The following is a 19388-nucleotide window of genomic DNA, read 5'->3' as shown; positions in this document are numbered from 1 at the left end:
AGGGCTTATTGAAACACTCATGAACTCTGTTTTCTGGATAGAACCAGTACTTGGTGTCTTTGGGGGAAGATAGCAAGAAAGCTTCCACATCGGGTTACTGTCTCAAGGCTAACACCTTACTGTATATGCTACGACGACAGGGTGTCTAACGAAAGATCACGACAAAGATTTCCGAGTGCAGGTAGAATCTGCAACATTGCAGTCACATGGTGTCGCACCATGTCCATTAATTACCCTATTGTGACATTGCCCTTAACGTGTTCGTTGTATATAAATAGCCCTGACTGGAAATCAATCTTTTTAACCAGAGTTTCAACGAAGTCACATGGTGTCGCACCATGTCCATGAATTACCCTATTGTGACCTTGCCCTTAGTGTGTTCCATGTATATAAATAGCCCTGACTGGAAATAAATCTTTTAAGCCAGAGTTTCAACGAAGTTTACTAGCAGGTCTTGCCTGTGATTTCATTTTGGACCAGTTTGATCAAGCTGATGGTCACTTTTACTGAAAAAAGAAAGAAAAAATGTTTTTGCTAAATACAGTAACTTAAGTTGTTGTAGATGGAGTATTGCGCCATGTGCTAGAAGCTTTCTTGTAGACCTGGCTTTGGAGTGAACATTTATTAAAACAAAATAACTTCAATGCCGAAATACCTTGCCTTGATGTGTTGCCTGCTCGCATAAGTAATTTCAAGTATTTCTTGAGAACTGACCAGAATAATCACATTTTTGTTTCCCAGGTACGTCTTATCACATTTCTGTTTTCTAGGTACGTGCATTACGTCACCTGACATCACGCCACCACGACTCGGAGATGGCCCAGAACGCAGTGCGACTCCACTTTGGCCTGCCTGTGCTCGTGAAACTTCTCCACCCACCCAGCAGGTCAGTGATTCTTTCTGCCCCAAATTACATTCTCTTACAGGTTTTTCTAACAAGAACTAATAACTAATAATAACTCTTTCCCCAAAATGGAATAAAAATACATCCCCCACCCCCACTCCCCATCCCCTAAAAAAGCTAAATGTTTCCAAATATTGGTTAATTAAGTCAATTATACAGCCATAAAGTCAGTAGCGCTTTATAATTATTATAATTTAAAAAATCCACTGGAACATGCAATAATAAATAATCCTATTAAGTATCATTCAATGAATTTTTTCCAACTTTCATGGTTTTATCACGCTATTTTTCCGTATCCAAAAGACACAGGGTATACAATATAAAGCAAAATCAATACCACTGCAGGTGGCCACTCATCAAGGCGGTTGTGGGTCTGATCCGTAACCTCGCGCTGTGCACGGCCAACCACGGCCCCATGAGGGAACACGGCGCGCTGCCCAGGATCGTTAAGCTTATGATCAGGGCGCACCAGGAGACACAGATGGTATGCTTACTTACCAGCTTGTCTCAGTATGAAATTAATCCAGGAATTATGTTTTTCGATATGTAAACATATGATATGGTATTTCGGTTTCTGTTTCTTAATCACTCAAATACTTAATTATTTTCTTTACTAATAATATAGTAATATAAAATTATGTTAAAAGAATTGGGAGTCAATTTTTGTGGATGGGACTTGCATTGGTCGTCTAATGACAGTAATACATGTTTATTTAGTTTAATAATATGGGCTTAATCAGTTGACAAGCACCACTTGTTCCATTAATGTTAAGTTAAAGATTGATTTTATATGTTTATTTTGTTAACAATATCATTCTAATTCATTCATTTACACACATAAAAAAACAACATAAACATTTGTGACCAAAATCTCACTGGTATTTATTGTAATATGTGACCAGTTAAATTCAAATAACAAACCCCTATTTCAGTGTGCCTAAAAACCTCCCAACATAAAAAACATGCATTCATTATTATTGTACCTATTTCAGCGTGCCTCAATCAGTTTCATCTGCCAGGGTTCACATTTATTACTGTACCTATTCCAGCATGCCTCAATCAGTTCCAACGACCAGGTTTCTCATGTATTACTGTACCTTTTTCAGCGTGCCTTGATCAGCCCATTCATTTATTACTGTACCTATTTCAGCGTGCCTCTATCAGTGCCAATGACCAGGGTTCAGGCTGCGTGGACAATGTCCGCATGGATGAGATTGTAGAGGGAACCGTCGGCGCCCTGCACATCCTCGCGCGGGAGGCACACAACCGCGCAGTCATCAGGGGCCAAAACTGCATACCCCTCTTTGTAAAGGTAAGAGGTGATGTCTCACCTCCTACAAAAATGAACTTATCCGATTTACTTAGAGCGGTCACGTGCCCATGGTGTATTTTCCATACACCCTGAATAGTTTCCATACACCCCGAGTAATCGAGTTGTCTGTTGGGAAATACTCGTTACACAGTAGCTTCGCTCTCATATGGTATGAAATAACTGAGGGTCTATATCCCATACACCATCAGTTACTAACAGTGTAACTAATAATGCTCAGACGTTGGTCTAATGAACCTTTGTAAATGACATGCCACTGGAGAACGTCTTATTTTTGGACTTGTTCTAAAATAAAAGTTTTCACGTGAATATTTTTTAATACACGAATATTATGAATAACTAGGTGATTTTCACGGTTAGCCTTATTTGTAAAGAGTTAGACACTCGCTCATACAAAATGACAAGAGTAAGAAGCATTGTCGCAAACGATGTCGCAAAGTCGATTGCATTGAACATCTGAGTCAAAAAATGACAAGAGTTAGAAAGAAATTGCTTTAATAGTGTTTCACGGTGCAAGCAGTCAATAAACCTTAATTCATTCACAAGAAAAATGACAGGAGTTAGAAAGAAACACGTGCTTTAACTGTGTTTTCGGTCACGAGTGGTCAATATACTTTATATATTTACATGCAAAATAACAAGAGTTAGAAAAAAACCTGTCTTTTGCATTGAACATCTGAGTCCACAAATGACAAGAGTTGGAAAAAATTGCTTTACTAATGTTTCACGGTGCAAGCAGTCAATAAACCTTTATTTATTCACAAGAAAAATGACAAGAGTTAGAAAGAAACACGTGCTTTAACTGTGTTTTCGGTCACGAGCGGTCAATATACTTTATATATTTACATGCAAACTGACAAGAGTTAGAAAAAACCTGTTGTTTGAATTGAACATCTGAGTCCAAAAATGACAAGAGTTTGAAAAAATTGCTTTAATAGTGTTTCACGGTGCAAGAAGTCAATAAACCATAATTTATTCACAAGAAAAATGACAAGAGTTAGAAAGAAACACGTGCTTTAGCTGTGTGTTAGGTCACGAGCGGTCAATATACTTGATATATTTACATGCAAAATGACAAGAGTTAGAAAAAAAACCTGTCGTATGCAGTGAACATCTGAGTCCAAAAATGACAAGAGTTAGAAAAAATTACTTTTATAGTGTTTCACGTGAGTTCAAAAATGACAAGAGTTAATAAAAAAAATTGCTTTAATAGTGTTTCACGGTGCAAGCAGTCAATAACCCTAAATTTATTCACAAGAAAAATGACAAGAGTTAGATAGAAACACGTGCTTTAACTGTGTTTTCGGTCACGAGCGGTCAATATACTTTATATATATTTACACGCAAAATGACAAGAGTTAGAAAAAACGTGTCGTTTTCATTGAACATCTGAGTCCAAAAATGACAAGAGTTAGAAAAAAATTGCTTTAATAGTGTTTCACGGGGCAAGCAGTCAACAAACCTAAATTTATTCACAAGAAAAATGACAAGAGTTAGAAAGAAACACGTGCTTTAACTGTGTTTTCGGTCACGAGCGGTCAATATACTTTATATATTTACATGCAAAATGACAAGAGTTAGAAAAAAAACCTGTCTTTTGCATTGAACATCTGAGTCCAAAAATGACAAGAGTTGGAAAAAATTGCTTTAATAGTGTTTCACGGTGCAAGCAGTCAATAAACCATAATTTATTCACAAGAAAAATGACAAGAGTAAGAAAGAAACACGTGCTTTAACTGTGTTTTAGGTCGCGAGCGGTCAATATACTTTATATATTTACATGCAAAATGACAAGAATTAGAAAAAAACCTGTCGTTTGCATTGAACATCTGAGTCCAAAAATGACAAGAGTTAGAAAAAAAATTGCTTTAATAGTGTTTCACGGTGCAATCAAGTCAATAAACCTAAATTTATTCACAAGAAAAATGACAAGAGTTAGAAAGAAACCTGTCGTTTGCATTGAACATGAGTCCAAAAATGACAAGAGTTAGAAAAAATTGCTTTAATAGTGTTTCACGGTGCAAGCAGTCAATAACCTTAATTTATTCACAAGAAAAATGACAAGAGTTAGAAAGAAACACGACGTGCTTTAACTGTGTTTTAGGTGACGAGCGGTCAATATACTTTATATATTTACATGCAAAATGACAAGAGTTAGAAAAAAAACTGTCGTTTGCATTGAACATCTGAGTCCAAAAATGACAAGAGTTAGAAAAAATTGCTTTAATAGTGTTTCACGAGGCCAGCAGTCAATTTACTTCATTTTTTCAAATGCAAAATGACAAGAGCTAGAAAAACACAAACTTTAATTGTGTTTCACGAGGCCAGCAGTAAATATACGTCATTTATTCGAATTGAAAAATGACAAGAGTTAGAAGAAACATATCGTTTAATTGTGTTTCACGAGGCGAGCAGTCAATGTACTCAATTTATTCAAATGCAAATGACAAGAGCTAGAAAAACACATGTTTTGATTGTGTATCACGAGGCCAGCATTAAATATACGTCATTTATTCACATGCAAAATGACAAGAGCTAGAAAAAACATATCGTTTAGTTGTGTTTCACGAGGCCAGCAGTCAATTTACTTCGTTTATTCAAATGCAAAATTACAAATGCTAGAAAAACACATGCTTTAATTGTGTATCACGAGGCCAGCAGTAAATATACTTCATTTATTCACCTGCACAATGACAAAAGATATTAAAAGCAATTCTTTAATTGTGTTTCACGGTGCCAGCAGTCAATAATACTTTATTATAATATTTAATATTTATAATAATTATACTCATTTATTCATATGCAAAATAACAAGAGTTTAGAAGAAACTTATCGTTTATTTGTGTTTTGGCCATTGATCACTTACAATAAATAAAGGACCACATGCTAGTGTATAATGAGAGAGCAATACTGCAATAGTTTCAATGATATACAATATAATTGAAGGTCGCGGTGGTGTAATGGATTTGTTGTCCGCCTAGCGATCGGGAGTTCGTGGGTTCGATCCCTACTCGGGTAGCGTTCTCATTATCTCCTCGATAGATACCAAGTTCTGGTTCTTCCCAGGAAACGGACTCGAGAGTGTCTCAATAAGCCTTAGGATTTTGATGTAATCGAGCAAAAATAAATAGGCTTAAACTAGTTCAAACATTTACTTATGTAATTGATATCATTTGGCAAATGTATGAAGCCGTTTTACAATGGAAGTAATTAGTAAGCTTTAATAACGCCTTTGAGAGCAAACTCAAGACACAACAGTGATTCACTATAGCAAAAATATATGCACAATTTATTTATAGAGATTGAATTATACAAAAACAATACATAATACAAAAGGCTGTCACATACATGTAATGCTCGAGGAGTGGGCAAATGTATGAAGCCGTTTTACGATGGAAGTTATTAGTAAGCATTAATTACGCCTTTGAGAGCAAAGTAAAAAATTATGTTTCGGTCGTTCTAAAGGTAATGACGTTATGCATTTTCGGTCATATTATGTACCGTAGTGATGTTACACATACTGATACATGTAGTGGAATGTTGCAAAAATTTAATATGAAATTGTTCAAAATGATCTTACTTAAGTAAACTTAAACAAATTGCTTAATGTATTATTATTTATTCGGTTACAAATCATCCGATCATTATGTTTTACAACATTGCAATAAGTGAGCAAATACGTTTTTAAAGTTTAAAAGACATACTCATAAATACATACTCAAGACACAACAGTGATTCACTATAGCAAAAATATATGCATAATTTATTTATAGAGCTTGAATTATACAAAAACAATACATAATACAAAAGGCTGTCACATACAAGTAATGCTCGAGGAGTGGGCTTTGTCACAGATATTGGCTATACAAGTTCAAAGTGGTTGGCATATGAAACGTGTGTAAGGACTTTTTATCATCAAAATACAATAAAGCTACCTTTGCAATTCAGTAGAAACGAAAGTTTGTATAACTTTGCACAACACTTCATAGAGAAATAACTCATGAAAAAAATTATTGAACTTACAATATTTGCCTACATGTTCATGTATTTCTTGATACTTAAGTTCCAATTCGGTATTAGAATCTTTATTTTCGTTTTAGTTCGCACATATTTTTAAACACTGCGTACCCACCTATTTTAATTGTATGTATACATGTATTTAACTCACGTTCATACAGTATCCTTTTATGTTTGATATATGTGGCATAAAAAATCATCGATCTGTGAACACACTCCTTTAAATGTCATTAACAGACCCTCACTGCAACAACTAACTAACTCTACCAAAATTTGCTAAAAATAATCATCCACAGTTCTTAAATTAATTTGAAATTAAACACAAGAAAAGGCCAATAACCCTACAAAACACCATTAACAAACAGTAATAGAAAATGCATATGCAGGACTGCGGGAGAAACAAACACAATTTCAGATTTGTATTGTATTGTTTTGCCATGAAGAGGTAACACCTTCACACAGGCATCTTCTCCTTAATGCTAGTTCCTGTACAAAGAAAGAAGCAACAAGGGCTGTTTGTAAAACAAGCATGCTACCCTATATGGGCTATAAGTTGTAGTAGCAGCCATTGTGTGAATACGTTTTTTGTCACTGTGAACAGCGGTGGTGGTGGTGGTGGTGTTGGTGGTGGTGGTGGTGGTGGTGGTGGTGGTGGTGGTGGTGGTGGTGGTGGTGTGGTGGTGGTGGTGGTGGTGGTGGTGGCGGTGGTGGTGGTCGCGGTGGTGGTGGTGGTGGCGGTGGTGGTGGTGGTTGTCGTGGTGGTGACGGTGGTGGCGGTGGTGGGTGTGGTGGTGGTGGTCGTCGTCGTTGTGGTGGTGGTGGTGGATACAATGCATTACAAAAATGCAGTTAGCCTTACATTTGGTAAAATTTAAATATATTACAAGGGAGGCAAATGCTGTAACAAAAAAGAACATGCATAAACGGTAGTTGTTTCCCTTGTTTGAACCATGCTAAATCCTTAAAATGCCTATTTCCAGTAACTGTGACCTTCACCTGTGACCTTTGACCTAGTGACCTCAAAATCAATAGGGGTCATCTGCGAGTCATGATCAATGTACCTATGAAGTTTCATGATCCTAGGCCCAAGCGTTCTTGAGTTATCGTCTGACAACCACCTGGTGGACGGACGGACCGACAGACAGACAGACAGACAGACAGACAGACCGACATACCGACATGAGCAAAGCAATATACCCCCTCTTCTTCGAAGGGGGGCATAAAAATACTATGATAACTACACAGAATGATAACACATTTAATGTTTTAGAACATTTTTTTTGTAAAAGAATATATTCTGCCATCATTGTAATTTGGTAAATTAGATGTTGATGTATCTCATTTACTGTGAATTCGAGTATTGGTATGCTTCTATTTTTTAAATTTATTAGTATTCTACTTTAACAATGTTGGGTCAGGCTCTTAATTTCTGTCAGCGGAATGAAATATCAGCATCTTCCTGCATCATGTACACTCGGTGACCCTGTGATAATCCTCCTTGCATCCTCCTAGAATCCTCCTCATGTGATTATCCTGCTTGCATCCTCCTACTGTGATTATCCTCCTTGCATCGTCCTGTGATTATCCTCCTTGCATTCTCATTCTGTGATTATCCTTCTTGCATCCTCCTACTGTGATTATCCTCCTTGCATCCCCTTCCTGTGATTATCCTCCTTGCATCCTCCTCCTGAGATTATCCTCCTTCAATTTCCGTCATGTGATTATCCTGCTTGCATCCTCCTACTGTGATTATCCTCCTTGCATCCTCCTCCTGAGATTATCCTCCTTGCATCCTCCTCCTGAGATTATCCTTCTTGCATCCTCTTCCTGTGATTATCCTCCTTGCATCTTCCTCCTGAGATTATCCTCCTTGCATCCTCCTCGTGTGATTATCCTCCTCCTGTGATTATCCTCCTTGCATCCTCCTCCTGAGATTATCCTCCTTGCATCCTCCTCCTGAGATTATCCTCCTTGCATCCTCCTGTGATTATCCTTCTTGCATCTTCCTCCTGAGATTATCCTCCTAGCATCCTCCTCCTGAGATTATCCTCCTTGCATCCTCTTCCTGAGATTATCCTCCTTGCATCCTCCTCCTGAGATTATCCTCCTTGCATCCTCTTCCTGAGATTATCCTCCTTGCATCCTCCTCGTGTGATTATCCTCCTTGCATCCCCCTCCTGAGATTATCCTCCTTGCATCTTCCTCGTGTGATTATCCTCCTCCTGAGATTATCCTTCTTGCATCTTCCTCCTGAGATTATCCTCCTTGCATCTTCCTCGTGTGATTATCCTCCTCCTGAGATTATCCTTCTTGCATCTTCCTCCTGAGATTATCCTTCTTGCATCCTCCTCCTGAGATTATCCTCCTTGCATCCTCCTCGTGTGATTATCCTCCTCCTGAGATTATCCTTCTTGCATCTTCCTCCTGAGATTATCCTCCTTGCATCTTCCTCCTGAGATTATCCTCCTTGCATCCCCTTCCTGTGATTATCCTCCTTGCATCCTCCTCCTGAGATTATCCTCCTTGAATTTCCGTCATGTGATTATCCTTCTTGCATCCTCTTCCTGTGATTATCCTCCTTGCATCTTCCTCCTGAGATTATCCTCCTTGCATCCTCCTCGTGTGATTATCCTCCTCCTGTGATTATCCTCCTTGCATCCTCCTCATGTGATTATCCTCTTCCTGAGATTATCCTCCTTGCATCCTCCTCGTGTGATTATCCTCCTTGCATCCCCCTCCTGAAATTATCCTCCTTGCATCTTCCTCGTGTGATTATCCTCCTTGCATCCTCCTCCTGAGATTATCCTCCTTGCATCCTCCTCCTGAGATTATCCTCCTTGCATCCTCCTCCTGAGATTATCCTCCTTGCATCCTCTTCCTGAGATTATCCTCCTTGCATCCTCCTCCTGAGATTATCCTCCTTGCATCCTCCTCCTGAGATTATCCTCCTTGCATCTTCCTCGTGTGATTATCCTCCTTGCATCCTCCTCCTGAGATTATTCTCCTTGCATCCTCCTCCTGAGATTATCCTCCTTGCATCCTCCTCCTGAGATTATCCTCCTTGCATCCTCCTCCTGTGATTATTCTCCTTGCATCCTCCTCCTGAGATTATCCTCCTTGCATCCTCCTCCTGAGATTATCCTCCTTGCATCCTCCTCCTGAGATTATCCTTCTTGCATCTTCCTCATGTGATTATCCTCCTTGTATCCTCCTGTGATTATCCTCCTTGCATCCTCCTGTGATTATCCTTCTTGCATCTTCCTCCTGAGATTATCCTCCTAGCATCCTCCTCCTGAGATTATCCTCCTTGCATCCTCTTCCTGAGATTATCCTCCTTGCATCCTCCTCCTGAGATTATCCTCCTTGCATCCTCCTCCTGTGATTATTCTCCTTGCATCCTCCTCCTGAGATTATCCTTCTTGCATCTTCCTCCTGAGATTATCCTTCTTGCATCCTCCTCCTGAGATTATCCTCCTTGCATCCTCTTCCTGAGATTATCCTCCTTGCATCCTCCTCATGAGATTATCCTCCTTGCATCCTCCTCCTGTGATTATCCTCCTTGCATCCTCCTCCTGAGATTATCCTTCTTGCATCTTCCTCGTGTGATTATCCTCCTTGCATCCTCCTCCTGAGATTATCCTTCTTGCATCTTCCTCATGTGATTATCCTCCTTGTATCCTCCTGTGATTATCCTCCTTGCATCCCCCTCCTGAGATTATCCTCCTTGCATCCCCCTCCTGAGATTATCCTCCTTGCATCCTCCTCCTGTGATTATCCTCCTTGCATCCTCCTCCTGTGATTATCCTCCTTGCATCCTCCTCCTGAGATTATCCTCCTTGCATCCTCCTCCTGAGATTATCCTCCTTGCATCCTCCTCCTGAGATTATCCTCCTTGCATCCTACTCGTGTGATTATCCTCCTCCTTAGATTATCCTTCTTGCATCGTCCTCCTGAGATTATCCTCCTTGCATCCTCCTCCTGAGATTATCCTCCTTGCATCCTCCTCCTGAGATTATCCTCCTAGCATCCTCCTCCTGAGATTATCCTCCTTGCATCTTCCTCCTGAGATTATCCTCCTAGCATCCTCCTCCTGAGATTATCCTTCTTGCATCCTCCTCCTGAGATTATCCTCCTTGCATCCTCCTCGTGAGATTATCCTCCTAGCATCCTCCTCCTGTGATTATTCTCCTTGCATCCTCCTCCTGAGATTATCCTCCTTGCATCCTCCTCCTGAGATTATCCTCCTTGCATCCTCCTCCTGAGATTATCCTTCTTGCATCCTCCTCCTGTGATTATCCTCCTTGCATCCTCCTCCTGAGATTATCCTTCTTGCATCTTCCTCGTGTGATTATCCTCCTTGCATCCTCCTCCTGAGATTATCCTCCTTGCATCCTCCTCCTGCGATTATCCTCCTTGCATCCTCCTCCTGTGATTATTCTCCTTGCATCCTCCTCCTGAGATTATCCTCCTTGCATCCTCCTCCTGTGATTATCCTCCTTGCATCCTCCTCCTGAGATTATCCTTCTTGCATCTTCCTCATGTGATTATCCTCCTTGTATCCTCCTGTGATTATCCTCCTTGCATCCTCCTGTGATTATCCTTCTTGCATCTTCCTCCTGAGATTATCCTCCTAGCATCCTCCTCCTGAGATTATCCTCCTTGCATCCTCTTCCTGAGATTATCCTCCTTGCATCCTCCTCCTGAGATTATCCTCCTTGCATCCTCCTCCTGTGATTATTCTCCTTGCATCCTCCTCCTGAGATTATCCTTCTTGCATCTTCCTCCTGAGATTATCCTTCTTGCATCCTCCTCCTGAGATTATCCTCCTTGCATCCTCTTCCTGAGATTATCCTCCTTGCATCCTCCTCATGAGATTATCCTCCTTGCATCCTCCTCCTGTGATTATCCTCCTTGCATCCTCCTCCTGAGATTATCCTTCTTGCATCTTCCTCGTGTGATTATCCTCCTTGCATCCTCCTCCTGAGATTATCCTTCTTGCATCTTCCTCATGTGATTATCCTCCTTGTATCCTCCTGTGATTATCCTCCTTGCATCCCCCTCCTGAGATTATCCTCCTTGCATCCCCCTCCTGAGATTATCCTCCTTGCATCCTCCTCCTGAGATTATCCTCCTTGCATCCTCCTCCTGAGATTATCCTTCTTGCATCTTCCTCCTGAGATTATCCTCCTTGCATCCTCCTCCTGTGATTATCCTCCTTGCATCCTCCTCCTGAGATTATCCTCCTTGCATCCTCCTCCTGAGATTATCCTCCTAGCATCCTCCTCCTGAGATTATCCTCCTTGCATCCTCCTCCTGAGATTATCCTCCTTGCATCCTCCTCCTGAGATTATCCTCCTTGCATCCTCCTCCTGAGATTATCCTCCTTGCATCCTCCTCCTGAGAATATCCTCCTTGCATCATCCTCCTGAGATTATCCTCCTTGCATCCTCCTCCTGAGATTATCCTCCTTGTATCCTCCTCCTGAGATTATCCTCCTCCTGTGATTATCCTCCTTGCATCCTCCTCCTGTGATTATCCTCCTCCTGTGATTATCCTCCTTGCATCCTCCTCCTGAGATTATCCTCCTTGCATCCTCCTCCTGAGATTATCCTCCTTGCATCCTCCTCCTGAGATTATCCTCCTTGCATCCTCCTCCTGAGATATCCTCCTTGCATCCTCCTCCTGAGAGTATCCTCCTTGCATCCTCCTCCTGAGATTATCCTCCTTGCATCCTCCTCCTGAGATTATCCTCCTTGCATCCTCCTCCTGTGATTATCCTTCTTGCATCCTCCTCCTGAGATTATCCTTCTTGCATCTTCCTCCTGAGATTATCCTTCTTGCATCTTCCTCCTGAGATTATCCTCCTTGCATCCTCCTCCTGAGATTATCCTTCTTGCATCCCCCTCCTGAGATTATCCTCCTTGCATCCTCCTCCTGTGATTATCCTTCTTGCATCCTCCTCCTGTGATTATCCTCCTTGCATCCTCCTCCTGAGATTATCCTTCTTGCATCTTCCTCGTGTGATTATCCTCCTTGCATTCTCCTCCTGGATATTATCCTCCTCCTGAGATTATCCTCCTTGCATCCTCCTCCTGTGATTATTCTCCTTGCATCCTCCTCCTGAGATTATCCTCCTTGCATCCTCCTCCTGAGATTATCCTCCTTGCATCCTCCTCCTGAGATTATCCTTCTTGCATCTTCCTCATGTGATTATCCTCCTTGTATCCTCCTGTGATTATCCTCCTTGCATCCTCCTGTGATTATCCTTCTTGCATCTTCCTCCTGAGATTATCCTCCTAGCATCCTCCTCCTGAGATTATCCTCCTTGCATCCTCTTCCTGAGATTATCCTCCTTGCATCCTCCTCCTGAGATTATCCTCCTTGCATCCTCCTCCTGTGATTATTCTCCTTGCATCCTCCTCCTGAGATTATCCTTCTTGCATCTTCCTCCTGAGATTATCCTTCTTGCATCCTCCTCCTGAGATTATCCTCCTTGCATCCTCTTCCTGAGATTATCCTCCTTGCATCCTCCAAATGAGATTATCCTCCTTGCATCCTCCTCCTGTGATTATCCTCCTTGCATCCTCCTCCTGAGATTATCCTTCTTGCATCTTCCTCGTGTGATTATCCTCCTTGCATCCTCCTCCTGAGATTATCCTTCTTGCATCTTCCTCATGTGATTATCCTCCTTGTATCCTCCTGTGATTATCCTCCTTGCATCCCCCTCCTGAGATTATCCTCCTTGCATCCCCCTCCTGAGATTATCCTCCTTGCATCCTCCTCCTGTGATTATCCTCCTTGCATCCTCCTCCTGTGATTATCCTCCTTGCATCCTCCTCCTGAGATTATCCTCCTTGCATCCTCCTCCTGAGATTATCCTCCTTGCATCCTCCTCCTGAGATTATCCTCCTTGCATCCTCCTCGTGTGATTATCCTCCTCCTTAGATTATCCTTCTTGCATCTTCCTCCTGAGATTATCCTCCTTGCATCCTCCTCCTGAGATTATCCTCCTTGCATCCTCCTCCTGAGATTATCCTCCTAGCATCCTCCTCCTGAGATTATCCTCCTTGCATCTTCCTCTGAGATTATCCTCCTAGCATCCTCCTCCTGAGATTATCCTTCTTGCATCCTCCTCCTGAGATTATCCTCCTTGCATCCTCCTCGTGAGATTATCCTCCTAGCATCCTCCTCCTGAGATTATCCTCCTTGCATCCCCCTCCTGAGATTATCCTCCTAGCATCCTCCTCCTGAGATTATCCTTCTTGCATCTTCCTCCTGAGATTATCCTCCTTGCATCCTCCTCCTGAGATTATCCTCCTTGCATCCTCCTCCTGAGATTATCCTCCTTGCATCCTCCTCCTGAGATTATCCTCCTTGCAATCCTCCTCCTGAGATTATCCTCCTTGCATCCTCCCTCCTGAGATTATCCTTCTTGCATCTTCCTCCTGAGATTATCCTCCTTGCATCCTCCTCCTGAGATTATCCTCCTTGCATCCTCCTCCTGAGATTATCCTTCTTGCATCTTCCTCCTGATATTATCCTCCTTGCATCCTCCTCCTGAGATTATCCTCCTTGCATCCTCCTCCTGAGATTATCCTCCTTGCATCCTCCTCCTGAGATTATCCTCCTTGCATCCTCCTCTGAGATTATCTCTGCATCCTCCTCCTGAGATTATCCTCCTTGCATCATCCTCCTGAGATTATCCTCCTTGCATCCTCCTCCTGAGATTATCCTCCTTGTATCCTCCTCCTGAGATTATCCTCCTCCTGTGATTATCCTCCTTGCATCCTCCTCCTGTGATTATCCTCCTCCTGTGATTATCCTCCTTGCATCCTCCTCCTGAGATTATCCTCCTTGCATCCTCCTCCTGAGATTATCCTCCTTGCATCCTCCTCCTGAGATTATCCTCCTTGCATCCTCCTCCTGAGATTATCCTCCTTGCATCCTCCTCCTGAGATTATCCTCCTTGCATCCTCTCCTGAGATTATCCTCCTTGCATCCTCCTCCTGAGATTATCCTCCTTGCATCCTCCTCCTGTGATTATCCTTCTTGCATCCTCCTCCTGAGATTATCCTTCTTGCATCCCCCTCCTGAGATTATCCTCCTTGCATCCTCCTCCTGAGATTATCCTCCTTGCATCCTCCTCGTGTGATTATCCTCCTTGCATCCTCCTCCTGAGATTATCCTCCTTGCATCCTCCTCCTGTGATTATCCTCCTTGCATCCTCCTCCTGAGATTATCCTCATTGCATCCTCCTCGTGTGATTATCCTCCTCCTGTGATTATCCTCCTCCTGTGATTATCCTCCTCCTGTGATTATCCTCCTTGCATCCTCCTCCTGAGATTATCCTCCTTGCATCCTCCTCGTGTGATTATCCTCCTCCTGTGATTATCCTCCTCCTGTGATTATCCTCCTTGCATCCTCCTCCTGAGATTATCCTCCTTGCATCCTCCTGTGATTATCCTCCTTGCATCCTCCTCCTGTGATTATCCTCCTTGCATCCTCCTCCTGAGATTATCCTCCTTGCATCCTCCTCGTGTGATTATCCTCCTTGCATCCTCCTCCTGAGATTATCCTCCTTGCATCCTCCTCCTGAGATTATCCTCCTTGCATCCTCCTCCTGTGATTATCCTCCTTGCATCCTCCTCCTGAGATTATCCTCCTTGCATCCTCCTCCTGTGATTATCCTCCTTGCATCCTCCTCCTGAGATTATCCTCCTTGCATCCTCCTCCTGAGATTATCCTCCTTGCATCCTCCTCCTGTGATTATCCTCCTCCTTGCATCCTCCTCCTGTGATTATCCTCCTTGCATCCTCCTCCTGAGATTATCCTCCTTGCATCCTCCTCCTGAGATTATCCTCCTTGCATCCTCCTGAGATTATCCTCCTTGCATCCTCCTCCTGAGATTATCCTCCTTGCATCCTCCTCCTGAGATTATCCTCCTTGCATCCTCCTCCTGTGATTATCCTCCTTGCATCCTCCTCCTGAGATTATCCTCCTTGCATCCTCCTCCTGTGATTATCCTCCTTGCATCCTCCTCCTGAGATTATCCTCCTTGCATCCTCCTCCTGAGATTATCCTCCTCCTGTGATTATCCTCCTTGCATCCTCCTCCTGAGATTATCCTCCTTGCATCCCCCTCCTGAGATTATCCTCCTGCATCCTCCTCATGTGATTATCCTTCTTGCATCCCCCTCCTGAGATTATCCTCCTTGCATCCCCCTCCTGAGATTATCCTCCTGCATCCTCTCCTGTGATTATCCTCCTTGCATCCTCCTCCTGTGATTATCCTCCTTGCATTTTAACACACAATACATGTATGATTACAATATGATGATTACAACAGACTTGCATTTACATAACAGCAGCCACAATTACCTTAGGCTGGTTGTAATGAAGTGCAAATCTGCTTATTGATCACTTCCACATTCACTGAAATTCAATCTGAACACACACAGAAGTTTTGTTTTCAATGCCGATTGTGGTACATCATTTTAACAACTTCAGTATTATTAAAAGAAACATTGTAAATGTCTACTGTACAATGTTTTATACAAAATATACATGCTTTAGGCCTTAGGCTATGGGGAACGGTTTCCCATTCAGCCACTGGACCCTTTTGTTGTTGAAAATATTTGAGCCTGATTCAATAACAAACAAGAACATATAAATAAATTGATTATGTTTCTACTATTACCATATGTTTGCTACATAACAAGCTATTACATGTACTTAATGAAAAGGTTTGTTTATGTCTATAACTGATGTTCTAGTTAAGAGTAAGGGTGTCACGTTTACAAATTTTTCTAAACGTTTAAACGAAATGAAATAAACGAAACGTTACCGTTTAAACGGTATCCCTATGTTCATTTTAAAATAATCACGCATCAGTTCCATCACTTCTTCAAACTGAAAGTAGTACTTATTTAGTACATATCCCATTCGCACATGATGTCATACTAAAACCAACTGTTCTCATCGTTGTCTAAACAATGGGTTACAATTTGTCTACTTACATGCCGTAATATTTTGACACGAATGTGAATTATTTACCAACATTCCTTAAACAAGAGTAAACCAGTTTTAATTTTTTAACGTTCTACTTATAACACGATGTATATCAAAAGATGCATACTTAAATTTCAGTAAAATGTTCCTATACGGAGATTGTTCGCCATATCTCGAGAAATGAATGGCGATGAATAAACGTCGTGAATATTTCCTCGGGCCGACGCGCGTTGAATGCTCAAGAGGATTCGGGGCATTCTCATGCAACAAAAGCCGGGAAATTCATGATGATGCGCGTTAAATATTCAAGAGGTCTAGTCCATACATGGTGTATTGTTATGCTTACGGTATTGTGAATAAGGGCCATCTGGCGCACAGGATACAAATAGTTTTTAATACGAGTCTTTTTCAGCAGCGAGGGCCCTCTCTACACTTTGGGAGATTGGGGCCGGGGCCCTTAGAGGGTGGAATTTTGCGTCGTTTTGGGCGAAAATGGGAATTTTAGAAGATCTTTTCACCAACCACTGAGCACTTAAAATTGCGATATTTTAATTTATATTTATATATGATTTATATAAATAAATAACTAATCAAAGTAAGTAGCACCATACCTGCAGGCAACATAGGTATAACATTAAAAAAAATGGAGGGGGGATTTATAGCTGAAATAAGGGAAAAAAGTATACTTTTTCATGGGGGAAGCCGCCGATATTCGGCAGTAAAAAATGCCAAACGAGGGCCCTGGCAGCTGTTAAAAAGCTTTGAAACGTCACAACGTAATGAACTAAAACGAATTTTATTGATATAGACTGGCGTTTAAAGGTTAACTGTTTTTGTTAAGGTTTTTGAGCAAAACATGAAACGCGGCCGTTCAAACGTTTAAACGTGACAGTAATGTTTTGATTAAATAAAAAAGTGGCGATAACAAAAAAAGTAAACGATATATATGTTTCTTCTAACTCTTGTTATTTTTAATATGAATATATAAAGCATATTGAAGGCTGGTGACCTAAAATACAAATAAAGCATGTGTTTTTTCTTACTCTTGTCATTTTGCATGCGAATAAATGAAGTATATTGACTTTCCCCGGACCCAAATTGCCACCCCCATTTATCCCAGGGGTTCCAGATTGTTAAATGTACACATATTGGGAATGGTTTGACTTTTCAACAAGGAATATTGACGAAAATACAGTTTGAATAAAGAACCTGTGTTAATGTATTATATAAACACAAAGTATAAAACGCACTATGTGCCTATTGACGAAAGATTGAGGAACACTGGACAAGACCGTTTTCATCGAGAACACTCGAGTTGCCATTCCTGTTTATCATACCTATACGAGATTTTTTAACTGCATATTTTTGTTATTATTTGTTGTTGAAAAGTCAAACCAAACACAATAGGTGTACATTTTACAATCTGGAAACCAAGGGGTAAGCTGGGGTGGGGGGTAGGGTCCTGGGGAAGGTTGGGTGGGGGAATTAATTATACTGCTGCTTTATCAGTGAATTATGCAATATTCTATCTTAATATCCGCAGTATTTTGATAAATTATTAATATTAATAGGATTTCGGTATATCTACACACCGATTTAAACACACTTAACGCACATGGTTAAACAAACCCTACTCCCTAGTCATTTTTCATATTAATAATGTATTTTGACTGCTGGTGACCTACCGGTACTTCTTTTGCCAAAGCCTTTTCTGCTGTAGCCAACAGCATACCTCGTATTTGTTTGTATTTCGTGGTCACGAAGGATTTTTATGCATTCTTCAAGTGACCCAAAAAGCACGTACGGTCACATCCTCGGCCATTTTGTAGTTGAACAGTTTTCGGTAACTCGCAGGACAGAGAACGATTCGTGGTACACACATAACTCTTGTCATCTACCGTTCTAACTCTTTACAAATAGGGTCTACGGATTTTCACTAATTTTCAAGAAGTGTTTATTCCTACAATTATCTCGTCATGCAGAATTGTGATTGTATCCACTATTCAGTTTATTTACTCCTTTTAATGTCAATACTGGTTTACAACTACTAATGAACTCAATTGGATGTGTTAATATGTCAAATGTTTTTTTGAATCCTGTTAGTCATGGAATGCCATTTTTCTGTAATAAGCAGAATGCAAAATCCACATGTTCATATTTTCCTAGCTATAAAAGCAATCCTTTCACACTCAGAAGCAAAGTTCAACTGACTATATTCAACAAGCATAAAACCATAAACGAGTTCAAGTAGCTTACAGTCTGTTCAGGTTTTATGCTGTTTGTTGCTCATATGTATCTTAGGGTTGGAAATGAAGACTTTAAAACTTGAATCTGTAAATGAAGGACCTTACTTGAATTTGATTTTTTAGAGACTACAGATGTGTCAAAGCGTGTCTGCATGGTGCAGGGTTTACATGTTTTCCAATGTAACTTCAGCTCCTGTTATGTCCTGGTTTATTACGAAATCCAAATGTTTATATCCCTACTACTAAAATAATATTTACCAAATGTAACTTCAGCTGCTGTGCTCGCCTGTTGAGAACATCCAGCGTGTTGCAGCAGGCGTTCTGAGTGAGCTGGCGGCGGACAAGGAGGGCGCCGTGCTGATAGAGCGAGAGGGCGCCACCGCACCGCTCACTGAACTGCTCCACTCGAGGAATGAGGGAGTTGGTAAGCAGTGTGCCTTTTTTTCCACTTTGGGCAGGGTTACTTTGAGTTGAGGAAAAATGCATTGTTTTGACTAAAATTGAAAAATGTTGGCTGTTTTTTTACTCCTAAAAAAGAAAAATTATGTATAAGAGTGTTTTCAATATTTTTGTATTTAATACGATTCAACTTATAGAACTTGATGGGAGATAAACTTAATTTAAAAGATATATTTATTTTTTTTAAACCCTTTCATATCCTCAATTGGGGAAGAACATTGGTAAGGGAGCTAGAATAGAGAAGCTTGTACAGTAATTGTTCTCTTTTTTGAGGGCATATTTTTACTGAAAGAATGGCCTTTCTAGATGTTAATACCTTGCAATTGGATTGTACAAATAATGTAATAGCATTTTGGTAATGCTATTATACAATATATTTCAAACTGTTGTGAAAACATATTTAATGTCAGACATAAATTTATGGG

General features: G+C 40.9%; 1 protein-coding gene across 1 annotated transcript in view; it reads left to right on the top strand.

Moving 5' to 3' along the window:
- LOC127831137 (catenin beta-like) overlaps positions 1-19388 on the top strand; it is a 49906-nt gene that overhangs the window by 18767 nt on the left and 11751 nt on the right. The window contains 4 exon segments of the mRNA XM_052356127.1: positions 771-886; positions 1250-1388; positions 2055-2216; positions 18778-18928. Of these exon segments, the coding sequence (XP_052212087.1) occupies positions 771-886; positions 1250-1388; positions 2055-2216; positions 18778-18928 (568 nt within the window).

This window comes from Dreissena polymorpha, chromosome 5 (genome assembly GCF_020536995.1).
Source record: "Dreissena polymorpha isolate Duluth1 chromosome 5, UMN_Dpol_1.0, whole genome shotgun sequence".
Classification (NCBI taxonomy): Eukaryota; Metazoa; Mollusca; class Bivalvia; order Myida; family Dreissenidae; genus Dreissena; species Dreissena polymorpha.
This window is presented reverse-complemented; position numbering and strand designations above follow the sequence as displayed.